Source organism: Danio rerio, chromosome 18, assembly GCF_052040795.2.
Source record: "Danio rerio strain M-AB ecotype USA chromosome 18, GRCz13ab, whole genome shotgun sequence".
NCBI classification, from domain to species: Eukaryota; Metazoa; Chordata; class Actinopteri; order Cypriniformes; family Danionidae; genus Danio; species Danio rerio.
In genome coordinates this window covers 18,235,467-18,251,053 of record NC_141038.1, presented here as the reverse complement: position 1 = coordinate 18,251,053, position 15,587 = coordinate 18,235,467, and the positions used below count along the sequence as shown (strand labels likewise).

Here is a 15,587-nt window from a genome sequence, read left to right as displayed (position 1 = left end):
GATGGCAATTTGAATAATAACATATTCAGATTTCCATAGAATGAAGCCACATTAATAATGTAATGAAATTAGATTCTGTAAATGAATTAAAATATTGCGAATATAAACTGCAAATATTGTAAATGTAAAGCCTCCGTATGCCAGTTTAAAACATGACACTTTTTTTTTTAAAGTGTTACACAAAAAAAGGAAACTACAAAAAGCAGATTTGCAAATGTGCCATAAACTTCTGCTTTACAGTGCTGGTTATGCATTTTAAAGAACAACAATGCAGTTTATTATGCACTTAATACTGTACAAACATAAATACACTGAGTTCCTTTTCCCTGTGATTCATTTTTAGTAATAATGATTAAACAAAAACACTGCTATAAACAACTAAAGGAATACACCACATAGTTTTTGGACAACAACAACTGCTCTGACACTTTGGTATTAGAATGACTGACCCCAAGCGGTCTCTGACAGGACAGGATTTGGTTAACTTGACCAAGACGCAACTAGAGCCGTGTGGACGAACACTTGAGAACATGTTTATAACCATGATTTGTGCAGTTGTAGAGCAAACTCCAGCTATTATTTTCGTAGGCTTAATATTACAAATAAAACTAATGTCATGTCATTCATTTCAAAGCACGAGTCAGCTCTCAATGTTATAGTAACACATTACAGAAACACCCAGCACATTTTGCAGTCTCATTTGTCCACTGCTAAGGGATTTTGTGCAATAGATACAGTACAAGCTTGTGAATAAGAAGCTGATGGAAAATTGTACTGCTGTAATAGAAGCTTCTTTATAAAAAATCAAATGCTGCATGATGTACTTAACAAGGCGTTCCTCGAAACCTGATCGTGAACATTGACTAATCATAGAAAGAATCAGCATTCTTGGCGTTTATCATTCTTTTAGCACCACTCCTGGCAAAAATGCCACATTAATTCACCAAGATCTCTCGCTCACTTTGCCACCTTCAATGATGGTTTTACATTCTTGCATACTCCAGCTATTAATTTCACAGCCTGAATGTTACAAATAATACTAATAATGTTGTGTCATTCATTTCAGAGCATGAGTCAGCTCCCGACAATATTTTGGTTGCTCAGTCACTACACAAACACAAAGCACATTTTCTAGTCTCATCTGACCGCTGGTAAGGGATTTTGTGGAGTAGATATACAGTCTTGTGCTTGAATAGCTGATGGAAAATGATTAACACGAGAGTAAAGGAAGCTTCTTTAAAAATAATAATAATTTAAAATTTGAAAATTCTGTCATCGATTTCTCACTTATTTACAAAGTTGTTTGATTTTTTTTTATCTTCTTTTGAATACAAAAGAAGTTATTTTGAAAAATGTTGGAAACCTGAAACCATTGAATTCCATATTTGTTTTTCCTACTATGGAAGTCAATGGTTACAGGTCTCTAACATTCTTCAAAATATCTTCTTCTGTGTTCAGCACAATAATGAAACTCCTAAATGTTTAGAATCACTAGAGGCTGAGTATATAGTGAGTACCTTTCAGTTTTTGGGTGAACAATCCCTTTAACAAGGTGTTTCTTGATCACGAACACTGACTAATAACAAAAGGAATCAACATTCTTGGCGTTGATCATTCTTTTTGCCTCACTGATGGCAGAAATGCTGCATTGATTTCCCATAATCTCTCTCCATGAGAAGCAAAACTGCCTTGTTGTACATCTATACCCACCTTAAATAATGGTTTTACATTCCTGAATATTTCAGCTATTAATTTCTTAGCCTACAAAATAATATTAGTAATGTTGTCATTCATTTTAAAGCATAAGTCAGCTCCTGACAATATTTTGGTAACTGTGTTTTTGTGGAACAGATATACAGGCTTGTAGTTGAGAAGCTGATGGAAAATGATGCTTGGCAGAGTAATGGAAACTTCTTTAAATATATTAAATAGATAATTCAGTCAAATTAGAACATTCTGTCAGCGATTTCTTACCTCTTCTCAAAATTGTTTAAATTTCTATTTGTTTTCTGTTGAATACAAGAGAAGTTATTTTGAACAGGGTTCATACGGTCATGAAAAACCTGGAAATGTCATGGAATTTTGACATGCATTTTCCAGACCTGGAAAAGTTTTTGAAAAACTGAAAAACCCCCACAAAGTTTTGGAAAAGTCATGGCAATCACATACTCTCACATTATTAGTGTGGTGTAAGCATTATCTAAATCAGTTTTACATAGATATAAATATAAATTTAAACTAAATAGATTGCTGTAATAGATTTGAACATGCATTGTTGTTCTTTTACCACGCTTAATAAACATTGCATGAAACATAAGGTCATGAAAATTTACTTGAAAGTCTTGGAAAAAAACATTGAAAAATCATGGAAAATCATAAAATATTTGTAGTAAAAATGTGTATTTGAAATATGTTGAAAACCTGAAATCATGGAATTCCTTATTTGTTTATCCGACTATGGAAGTCAATGATTCCAGGTCTCTGACATTCTTCAAAATATCTTTTTCTTTTGTGTTCAACACAATACACAAACTCCTAAACATTTAGAATCACTTGAGGCTGAGTAAATAGTGAGTAACTTTTATGTTTTGGGTGAACAATTCCTTTAACAAGGTGTGCCTTGACCGTGAACACTGATGAAAGGAATCAACAACCTTGGCATTTACCATTCTTTTGGCACCACCCCTGCAGAAATGCAGCAATAATTTACAAAGATCTCTTTCCATGAAGACCAAAACTGGCTTGACGTACATCTATAGCTCACTTTGCCACCTTCAGTGATGGTTTTACATACTCCAGCTGTTAATTTCATGTTATAAACAATACTAATAATGTTGTGTCATTTATTCGAAGCAGAGTCAGCTCCTGACAATATTTTAGTAACTCTGTGATTTTGTGGAATAGATATACAGTACAGGCTCGTGATTGAGAGGCTGATAGAAAATGATGCTTGCTAGATTAATGGAAACTACTTTAAAGAGATAATTCACCCAAATTGGAAAATTCTGTCATTAATTTCTCACCCATTTACAAAGTTGTTTGGTTTTATTTTTTCCTGTCGAATACAAAATAAGATATTTTGAAAAACGTTGGAAACCTGAAACCATTGAATTCCATAGTATGTTTATCCTACTATGGAGGTCAATAGTTACAGGTCTCCAACATTCTTCAGAATGTCTTCTTTTGTGTTCAGCACAATAAAAAAACTCCTAAATGTTCAGAATCACTTGAGGCTGATTATATAGTGAGTAACTTTCACATTTTGGGTGAACAATCCCTTTAACAAGGTGTACTTTGACCGTGAACATTGACTAATAATGAAAGGAATCAACATTCTTTTGAATGCGTTTATCATTTGTTTGGCACCACTCCTTGCAGAAATGCCACATCAATTCATGAGGTGCTAAACTGCAATGACTTGTATGTACATCTAAGTAATTTTGCCAACTTCAATAATAGTTTTAGCTACTAATTCTGTAGCCTAAATGCTAAAAATAATACTAATTATGTTGTGTCATTCATTTCAAAGCATGAGCCAATAATGGCAGTGCTCAATCATTACACAATCACCCAGCAAATCTTCTGTTTCATCTGATGACTTTTGTGGACAAAACTTATGATTGATATGATGATGGAAAATGGTGCTTACCTAAGCAATGGAAACGTCTCTTAAAAAAAAAAAAGGTTGCAAAATGTACAACAAGGTGTTCCTTAATCATGAACATTGACTGATAACAAAAGGAACCAATATTCTTGCCGTTTATCATTCTTATTTTACCACTCCTTGCAGAAATGCCGCGTCAGTTCACCAAGATCTCTCTCCACGATGTGGATGAGAATATTCGACTGATGGCGGAGAAAGTGTATGCTTCAGCTCTGAAGGAAGAGGACACTAAGAACACCTTCTCCATGTTCACCGTACCCGAGGACTGTCCCATTGGTTTGCAACAGGCTAAGGAGTGGGAGCTGCGCAAAGAGCTGGATGAGCAGAGGTCGGAGGAATCGGTCAAGAGGTCAGTCAAGTCTACTTTTTACAATACTGCAATACAGGTTTGCATAACTTTGATATAAAGACATCCCAATGTAAGCCAAATGCCAAATTTCCTGACGTTCGCTAACAAAAAAAAAATTTTAAGACCTATAAAAGGCTGAGTCGTTAAAATTAATTAAATTAATAGTTGATGAATCAATTTAGAGAAATGTAAGGCCCTTGAAGTATTAAAGTCCTAAATGCTATTTTTTTCTTTTTCCGCAGAATTCCATTTTTCCAGAATTCCGCAGATTTTTACCCCATCATTAATTGTGTTTATTTACTTGAGTAAATGTGTGTAAATATACATTCATTCAGTTTTTAAATTAATTTCAGTAACATTATTGACTAATATAAAAATGTTCATCTGATTCATGTACAATGCAGTTTGTACAGTAAAATTTTCTGTCTTTTGGTAGATAAATTAAATGATAGACTTGCTTTCTTTACCAAATAAAGTGGATATAATTGGATGTGCATTGTAAACATTTAAAAAATTAAAAATATATTATTTTTTATTTCCCACATTAAAGTTTAGTTATGATACTCCCAAAATAATTCTGCAGAAATCCGCAGATTTCTACCAAAATTCTCTGCAGAAATAGCAAAAAACGTTTGCATATTCTGTCTGGCCCTACTGATGACTTGTATGGTGACTGCATTTGACTTAAGTGACTGTCTGCTGACTAACAGAAAATAAATTAAATGGTACCGAAATAACAGTGTCACCATAAAAATGGTGAAACCACATGATAAAAAATTACATTTTGATAAATTTAAAGTCAAATTAGAAATGATAAACAAAAATCCCTGATATCCCATTACTTTATTAATAATAATAATAACAATAATAATAATAAAATTCCCAGATTTCCATATATTTTATAATTCCACGATATTTCAGAAATTCCTGTGGGAACCCTGGATATTTAGTATTCACTTATTTTCATTCTTTATACCCCATTTAAGGAAACAGAGTTTCAAGCTGATGCGGTCCCAGTCGATGTCCCTGCAAATCCCTGTGGCTCCAGACTGGGCCATGTCTGTAGTTTCAACCCTTTTGACCCCGTCTGCACCTGAAGGACAGATGCCTGTCAATATCCCAGAATTCCAGAGGGTCACCATCAGTGGGGATTACTGTGCAGGGGTAGGAGGCTAACTAAATGAATTGATTAAACTTTCAACTTTGATACTGAAAGCTAAATAACTTTAAAATGCTCATAATGACAATATTTTTGTTTTAATTTATACATTTACATTTCATCAAGTGGCAGATGATGTTATCTAAAGTGCCTTACAAATTAAAACAACAGAAATAGTAATAAAAGAACAAAATGAACAAAAAATATGTAAATAATATAAATAATATGATCATTCTAATGCAGTATCTAATATACAGTATTATGTGTATTTTTAGAATTCAGTTTCTCCATACCAGGACATAATTAAAATGTATATCTTTGGCTGCTTTTAACATTTTGGAAAATAAAAGCATCATATGAACCACAACAAAAGGCATTAACAAAAAATAAAGCTTAGATGGAAAAGTCATGGGTGACAAACTTAGGACACCCTTAGAGTTAATATAGGAGTTGAGAGGGTAAGTAGCAATCATACAAATCAAATGCCTTTAATAAACTGATCGACAACAGGTTATATTTTAATACATAACATAAGATAACATAAGATAACATAAGATAACATAAGATAACATAAGATAACATAAGATAACATAAGATAACATAACATAACATAACATAACATAACATAACATAACATAACATAACATAACACTGCCTGGCTTTTATTCCATTGTAATTTTGGGAGCAACTGTTTTTAATCGAAGTGATGCCACGTGCAGCTTTAAATTTCTAAAAGAACCGTGTCAGAAGATGTATCTTATCCTAATATTTGTACTACTGCCAAACCTATACAAGCCAGAAATATGTAAATTACTGCAATAAAGTTCAACTATAGACGTCTTCTTTTTGTTTTGGCTGGGCAGTGTGTGAAATTCACAATATGAGCAAAGTGAATAAACAGGGCAGGGAATTTATATTTGAGCCAAACATCTACTGTATGAAGTAATTAGGCTGAAAAGTGTACAAGCACGTCACACCTGTATTGTGCTAGTTCAGTTAGCATTTGCATGACCAGTAGAGGTGAGGCTGCAAGTTAAATAGTTTGCATGGGCTATTAAATTAGAAGATGAAAGAAAGCATTGTGTCCACATCTGTTACTTTAAGAAGCACATTAACATTCAGAAATGCTGCTAACAGAAGTCTTTAATCGAAATTCAAGGCATATACAAAAGTACACTTTAAAAGTTTGAGGTCAGTATTTTTTTTAAATGAGAAATTAATACTGTTTGTCAACAAGATACTATTTAATATGATAATAATAATAATAATAAGAAGAAGAAGAAGAAAGAAAAAAAACAAAATAATATATTATTAAATTATTAATATATTATTTAGTCAACTAAATAATTTGGAAAAGAAATATAAAAATATATATATAATATATTTTATATAAAATATTTTATCTAAAAGTTTTTTTTTGTAAAAATATGTATTTTCATAGCTTTGAAGATTTATTATGTTTTAGAAATTTTAGATAATTATTTTTTAAATTTTAACATAGTTTTTTGGGAGGGATTAATGGTTTGATTTAAATAGCGTAAAAATATTTTCATATTTTTCCATTGTTTTTTGAACAGCACAAATTTTAACAACTGTTATTTTTTTGTGTTTTATAAAAAAACTTTGATTTCATTTGATAATTTGATCAGTATAGTGGCAATGCATTTCTGTTACATTTCTAATATATCATATTCTTTTCCATTCATCAAAGTATCCCAAAAACAAAACATTTCAACCAAAATGTCAAACAGTACAGTGTTTAAATTAAATATTAGTGAGACAAACCAGTATAATATAATGATTTGCTAAGGATCATGTGACACTTAAGACTACAATAGAATAGGGTTGTCGCGATACCATTAATTCACCTTACGATAATATACCAGCTGAAGTATCACGAAAGCAAATAAGGTTGTGATACTGTAATTCATAACTCAAATTACAAAGAAAAAGGTCAGGAATACTATATTTTACATGTTATAATAGAGCTACTTGAATTGAATTAATAATTTCCTTATTATTAAAATAAGAATTATTTGCACATCACTTCACCTAAAATTTATTCATTCTCTTTGTTTATTTTGTAGATAACTGACCAAGAAAATACATTAAATAAAGATACTAATTATCTTTTTTTTTTTTTTCAACAAAATTAGGCTATATGAAAAGGTCAGAAATTGTTTCAATGTTTCCTGTTGCTATTTTGGGGTTTTTCATCTATTGTTTTTTGGTGGTTTTTTTTTCAGTCTTATCAGAGAACAATCCAAAGTAATTCAAAATTTCATTATGTGAGTCGTTCTTTTAAAGAGATTGCTACGGTTGTCATAGCTACTAAATCATATAGACAGGAACATACTATTAAAATAAAATGGTCTATTGTTGCACAAATGTTTGAGCAATTTTGTGACTTTTCCACATGTAACATTATCTATTGTAGATTGACTATTAATGACGATACTACCGTTTACAAACTATAGTGGCACGGCAATTAAATATATATATATATATATATATATATATATATATATATATATATATATATATATATATATATATATATATATATATATATATATATATATATATATTCAGTTGAAAACAAAATTATTAGCAAAATTAATTTTCTGTTTAAAATATTTCCTAAATGATGTTTGACAGAGCAAGGGATTTTTTTTTTCCTATTATATTTTTTCTTCTGGAGAAAGTCTTACGGTTTTTAATTTTTTAAAACCATTTTAAGGTCAATATTATTAGCCCCCACAAGTAATATTTTTTTCAATTGTCTACACAACAAAGTATTGTTATACAATGATTTACTTTACCTAATTACCCTATTTTGCCTAACTAACCTAGTTAAGTCTTTAAAAAAACTGTAATTCTTAGTTGTAATAATACTATGCCATATTGCTGTTTTACTGTATTTATGATTAAATAAACATAGCGTTTGTGAGCATAGAAGACCTCAAATCTTACCAGCTTAAACTTTCAAACCGTAATGAATAATGAGCATGCTATGTGAACTCCTAAAATATGTTTATTAACCTATGTTGATTTCTGACAGATAACGGTTGAGGATTATGAGCAGGCAGCAAAATCTCTGTTGACAGCGCTTTTCATCAGAGAAAAATATTCCCGGCTGGCATATCACCGCTTCCCCAGGACCGCAGCCAAGTTTCTACGGAGTGCCAATAATGAAAAGTGGAGTGAGGATGAAGAAGTGCTGCCAGGTATGTTGTGGTTGGCAACAGTTCATGCACAATGCACAATTAACTGTCTGAAGCAAGACACTACAGGTGAATAGAGTAAACACGCAGTGCTTTCCCAAACTGTTCCCCCTTACTGTTTTCTAGAATATTTTGTTATATGCAAATATATAAAAAGAATCAACAAGTGGTTAAAAAAGTTTTTCAAAATTGACAGAAAAAGACAGAAATGGATGTAGCTCAATTTTGATGAAAGACTTCAAATGTTGACTACTTTATTTATATTTCTAGCACACAAATCATATATAAAATAATAAATACTACCCTGACACCCTGAAATATATCACCCTGCAGCCCAAGACTGGTTACTCACTGAAGCTAAGCAGGGCTGAGCCTGGTCAGTAGCTGGATGGGAGACCACATGGGAAAACAAGGTTGCTGTTGGAAGTGGTGTTAGTGAGGCCCATCTAAGTGGATGCTGCACAACGGTGTTGGTGTGGAAAGACTCCTCTCTTGATTGTGAAGCGCTTAGGGTGTATGGCCATACACAATAAATGCGCTATATAAATACACATTCGTTTACAGTACATTACCTAAATAAAATAAATTGTCCCTTTTTTGTTACATGAAATGTTGTAAATAATCAGGAAATTTGTTCAAACAACGCATCTGTAAAATCTTCAGAATATAAATATGAATAAAATAAAAAGTTAAGTTCATGTAGGAGCTGATGAAATGATGCAAGGCCCGATGTAGTATAAAAAAACAAATTTGAGGAAAATGCCCTTTACAAATATATATTGTAATGTACAATAACAAATCTACAATAACACACTAATAAAATGCGACAAAGAAGAAACGTTTAAAGTATATTTATGATTTTTTTTACATTAGATTGAAAAAAAAAAACACTTAAACCCAAAAAGAAGAAAAAAAAAATGTGTTTTGTCTTCTACATAAGCATCCATAAGCACAAAAGCTATGTGACAGTGGCAATGACTTGCCTGTATACCTTATATTCTGACTGTATAACTGTAAAGTGATACTACAAAAAAGTCATGTTTCTATTTATATCAGCACTTACACTTACTGACGTGATGTTATGCTTAATTTTGATTGGCAACAGATATCTGTCCCTCCCCAAGTGAGGGTGAGGATCCCTACAGTATGGAAGACCTTCCACAGAATCTCAACTATTCCCTTAAGATGAAAGATGGAATCATATATGTCTATGATAACGAGGATGCATTAAAACAGGATCTGCCACGGAGCTTGCCATATCCTGACCTGGAAACCTTTGCTATCGATTTGAGCCACGTTCTTGCCATGATTGCAGACGGACCAACGTGAGTTTGGACATTTCTGTCTGACATTTCTTGACAATAAAATGGTCTCCAGATGAAACAAACTGGAAAAAATTGAAAGAAAATAAATGCAAAAAAATATTAATAAACATGATTTATAGTGCTTTACTATAGTATATAGAGCTGCACCATAGATGGGAAAATCTAATAATGCAATATTTTGTTTATAAACATTGCGATATGCTTACTGTTTGACCAGATGTATACATTGTTTGACAAGTATACAGTTTGATAAGATTGTTTAATTTGATTGCAAAAACAATTTTTGTTTCTAGTCCAAAATTATTGTAGATCAAGTAAAATTATTTTGTTTTTGCCTTCAGAAGAAATAAGTCAAAATTAGGAGTTTTTCCTTAAAACAAGGTACATTATCAGCCAATGGGGAAATTAAAATAATCTTATTTTCGCTTTGAAATGTAAGTATTTGGACTAGAAATAAGACAGAAATTTTAAGTAAAAAAACATTTTTTACATTAATCTTATAAATAATTAAATACAATTAATCTTTGTTACACCTCCAATCATACTTTTATGTGCCCAAATTCTCTTGAAGGACTCAGTCAAAGGCCTTAAAAACACATGCAAATGATATTGTCACTCTGCTATGATTAAACTTAGCACTGACTCTGCAAACTACATCAACTTCTCTTTTCTAGGAAGACTTATTGTCACAGACGGCTTAACTTCCTGACCTCCAAGTTCCAACTGCATGAAATGCTGAATGAGATGGCTGAGTTAAAGGAACTGAAGTGTGTTCCTCACAGAGATTTCTACAATGTCAGAAAGGTATTTCAAATAAAATGTCAATCAACACTCATTTTTAAACTGCATTTTCCCCTCTAACCATTTGTGAATATTCAAAAGAGTGCAAATTTGCACAGAAATTTGCTCAGGTTGTCAAATTAACCCATCATCAAATTCAAAGCGATGTCATTTACCTATAAAACCACCATTGGCTCTGTTCCTATATACCTGAATTCCCTTTTTAAACTATTGGTTATTCCTCATTTGACTGAAAGGAAAGGAAACAAAATGAAATAAAATAAGAAGCTAAACAAAACAAGAAACTTAACACAACCAGGGATGGGAATAACAGCACTATAAATAAATGGTGTTACTAACAGTGATACTTTTTTTCAGTAATGAGTACAATGGCATTACCGTTACTGACAATAAAATGACCGTTACTATAATTGAAAACACTGAAGCGGTTTTCTTGGGAGCAGCGTCACTGTTACCCATAGGACCGCTTAGATGGAGTGCATTTCCATTGTTTGCCAATCAAAGGCAGAGTAGTGTGGGTGTTCAGTGGTCAGTCGCACACAACAACGGGAGTCGGAACGATGACAAATCCAACAAGTTCAAATATATAAATATAAGCTCTACTTTTCCTCGTTGAGGTGAAAGGTAAGAATAAGCATGTATTATGCAACTTATTCATGCATTCATTTTATTTTTGGTTTAGTCCTTCTATTAATTTGGACTGTGGGGCAAACCGGAGCACCTGGAGAAAACCCACTTGAACGCAGGGAGAATATGCAAACTCCGCACAAAAACGTCCACTGACCCAGCCGAGGCTCAAACCAGACCATCTTGCTGTGAGGTGACAGTACTACCTACTGTGCCACTGTGTCGCCTCATGCAACTTATGCTTAGAAAAAAAAAAAGATTCTCTCGGCGCTGGTGACAAGTAATTCTAATCTAATGAAGCACCTCACGTCGTCACATGCCGCCACAAAATTAGTGACTATGCATGTGATAACATGAGCTCTGCTACCAAAGGAGGATATGATGCCACAACCTTAAAGCAAATAAAACTTAATTATTCTCCACCGCAAACACTTGAATTACTCTGACAGAATTAAACAAAATATTATCTACATAAATAGTTGAGGACATGCTGCCATTGTCTCTCACATTGTCCCACAATACCATTAAAATAGTTTAGATTAGTGTACAATGTTTTTTATTTGTTTATTTTTTAAAAAATTAAGTAACGCAATAGATACTTTCCCAGGTAATTAGTTATTTTTATAATTATGTAACTCAGTTTACTATTTATGAGATGTAACTAAATCTAACTACTCTTAAAGAATGTGCTCAATACTGAACACAACACAAAAACAAAAAGCAAAACACAAAACAAAACACAAACAAAACTCTGATTTATAAAAAATATTGTGTATAAATCTTTTTAAAAGTGAACATGCTATAATCAATTATTAATAATTTATTCATTATTATGTCTCATTTGATTATTTAAAGTGGTTCAGTTTAGTTCAAGTTAAATTCTCTCAACAGATTTGTTTTTATTGATCACAACCTTTGTGTGCGAAGTAGCATACTCACATTTGTGTATACGCCACATTTCTAAATGAGACCCCTGGTGATTGTCCTGCTTCCAATTCCCCAATTTGTAAGTTGCTTTGGAAAAAAAGCTGCTTAATGAATAAATGTAAATGTTTTCAGGTTGACACACACATTCACGCAGCAGCTTGCATGAACCAGAAGCATCTTCTGAAGTTCATCCAGGACAGCTATCAGACAGAAGCGGACCGAGTGGTGCTGGAGAAAGGTGGAAAGAAGTTCACCCTCAAACAGGTCTTTGAAAATCTCAAAATGGACCCTTATGACCTCACAGTGGACTCACTGGATGTGCATGCGGTACGTGTTGCACGACCTCCAAAATGTGTTTATAAGTCTCAAAAAAAGATATGCAACTAAGAAACTGCAATGTTGTTTGTTACAGGGCAGACAAACCTTTCATCGCTTTGATAAATTCAATTCCAAATACAACCCGGTTGGTGCAAATGAGCTCAGAGAGATCTACCTCAAAACCGATAACTATATCAACGGAGAGTATTTTGCACGTCTGATCAAGGTAAAATGTCATCAAGTCTGTGATAGTCGCTGATTCAGCTAAAATAACCTTTAACTGACAGAACATATTAGTTCTTAAAGGGATAGTTCACCTAATAGTTACAATTCGGCCGTTATTTACTCATCCTTCACTTGTTCCAAACCTGTTTGAATTTATTTTTTCTGTTGAACACAAAGAAAAACATACTAAAGAATGTCGGGGAAAAAGAAAAAGATCCCTTGACTTCCATAGTTTTTTTGGTTCCTACTATGGATGTCATTGGCTACTTTTCCCCCAACATTCTTCAAAATATATATTTTAATTTTTTTTCAACAGAAAAAAGAAAGTCATGAAAGTCCACTTGAGTGTTAGTAAATGGTGAGGAACACCATTGATTTTTGTGTGAATTATTGCTTTAAGAATGAAAGTCACAAGTTGTTATTGCACTGTACAGGAAGTTGCTCATGACCTAGAGGAGAGTAAATATCAGCACGCAGAACCTCGCCTCTCCATTTACGGACGAGCACCAGAGGAGTGGGAAAGTCTGTCCAAATGGTTCATCATGCAAAAGCTGCACTCCCCTAACATGAGGTGGATGATACAGGTGCCTAGGATCTAGTAAGTGCTCTTCTCTTGTAACAGAACATAGCAATTGAAATACATTTAAAGGTCTTGTGAAGTGCTTTGAAATGTGCATTTTTACTCTATGTTTGATGTAATCTGAAAAATGAAGAGAGGGTGGGACAGAGTAGCTCCAATAGCGAAAAAACAGCCAAATGCATTTCGAATTTATCTCGGCTCTGCAGTGAGAGTGGTTGAACTCAAGCGCATCTACTGAAAAGCAAATGAGAAGCGTCTTGAAGGGGGCAGAGTATGTCAAATACTAGAGAGCATTTGATTGGTCAAGATTTGATGAGAAACTGGAGTATGAGGTGACGTGATGAAAATCGTTGATCCATTTAGGTGGAAGAGACAAACTGCAAGCTTTGATGTTTATATCTTCTAAACATGAATTTTGTCACTGTTTTGGAGCACACCAACTATTTGATATGCTTAAAATCAGAGTGAAACTAACATCTAAAAAACATTTGTGATTTGAAGAGTGACTTTTTTGTGGATCTTGCCATTTTAAGCCATTCCTCTTCACAAAAAAAAAAAAAATGCTATTGAATTAAAGTTGCTCTGAAATAAGTCCGTCAGCTCTCACAGGGTCAATGGTGAATGCTGATTTCCACGTGTTTTTGGTGAATAAGAACGAACTCTGGCCTTATGACATCTGGGTTGTTGCTGCAGTGTTGGCAGTTAGTTGTATTATTGTTGTCCTGAATGTCTACAGTAGTCTCCTAAATCTTTTTCTCACGATCTTCTCATTTGGCTTAATCTGTCTTCCTCTAAACTCAGTTCAAGTCAAAACAAAGAAATTCCAGTTAACAGAAGTGTATTCTCAGCATGTCGTGCCAGACTGTACCTATTAATTTTCTTTTGTGAGGGGATGGGGAGGGGCAATGCATTAAGGGAACATTCCTTTTTAGAATTTTGCAAACGTTATGACAATGTTCTGAAACCAATACTAAGGTTTTTTTTATGTTTTCAGAACAATTTCAGTTTCAAATGCAATAAGTAGTAACATTTTCAGAATTCTGAACATTCTGCTATAGGTTGTTTTCACGTGAGAACATCAAAATATTTCAGTTTTATGCTATTTATAATGGTTTAAATTTGCCAAAATAAGAAATGCCAAACAGCTTTTATTCATCAATTCATTCATTTTCTTTTCGGCTTAGTCCCTTTACTAATCAAGGGTCGCCATAGCGGAATGAACTTCCTTAAGTAATTTCAGCTCAAACAAATAAAGTTTAACGCAAGCCAAATCAAATTAATTTACATTGGATTTACAAATTTATAAATTACATCTGGCTCAAAGATGTAACATTAAGGGAGACGACACGGCAAAATAAAGTAAAAAAATATATACATATTTTAAAACAACTGAAAATAACAAAACAGCAGTATCATTATGTTTAATCAGTGTGAAAAACAAGTGAATGAATGCGCTAAGTGTTGTCAGCGCTAGTGTATGGATACAAAACAAAACATAAAGCCCAAATCAGAGCGCAGCTCTGGCAAACTGCCCAAAAAGCGATTGAACAGCGGCCCCGACAAACTCTTACAGAGTTTAAAAAAGGGCGCTGACCAGCATCGGGTGCGCTGAAGGCATGCCCCCAACCTAGAATAGACGCAGTCCTAACAGATTTTGTGTTGTATTTTGTGTTGTGTTGAATTTATATAGTTCTTTTTGCTAACACTTTACAATGCAGATTAATTTGTTTAAATGACATTACGCATCAGCTATCATGAACTAACAATAAGTTATATATGTTTACTACAAGTATAAATCTTTGTTATTCAGTTTTTTTTTAATTAATGTAATTAATGTAAGTTTTTTTCAATAGAAAAAAATAAAAATTATTAACTGTGTAAAATACGAATTACAAATATGGTTTCATTAAGTTACAGCATATTTTATTTCTTAAATATTTTATTAAAATATAAAAATGAATAGCATTAATTATTATTAATCAGTGATTATATAAAATAATTTATAACAAATTATTATGAAATATTTAATGTACAGGCTATATATGTTGTGTATATGGTTTATATTTATCATGTCTAAATGTAGTTATTATTAACCAGTGCTTGTCAAATATTGTATATATGGGTAACACTTTACAATACAGGTTATGTAGTAAATGTTAGTTAATGCATTGTCTAACATGAGTAAGTATGTCTAAAACAGTCTCATACAGCATTTATTAATCATTTAGTAAATTCAACATTTCCTATTATATCTACTGTAATCTAAATTAAAAGTTGTTCTTGTTAACATTAGTTATGTACTGTGAGTTAACATGAGCTGACATTAAACTTCTTCATTTTCATTAAGTAACAAAGACGAATAAATACTGTAATAAATGTATTGTCCAT

General features: G+C 32.6%; 1 protein-coding gene across 5 annotated transcripts in view; it reads left to right on the top strand.

Annotated features, from left to right (window-relative positions):
• The window catches only part of ampd3b (adenosine monophosphate deaminase 3b), a 34,528-nt gene that overhangs the window by 8,016 nt on the left and 10,925 nt on the right, over positions 1–15,587 (top strand). For all 5 annotated transcript variants that reach the window (XM_087291640.1, XM_087291639.1, XM_087291642.1 and 2 more), the window contains 8 exon segments: positions 3,791–4,013; positions 5,000–5,177; positions 8,234–8,399; positions 9,502–9,721; positions 10,396–10,525; positions 12,209–12,403; positions 12,489–12,620; positions 13,054–13,217. In XM_087291640.1, coding sequence (XP_087147766.1) covers positions 3,791–4,013; positions 5,000–5,177; positions 8,234–8,399; positions 9,502–9,721; positions 10,396–10,525; positions 12,209–12,403; positions 12,489–12,620; positions 13,054–13,217 — 1,408 coding nt within the window.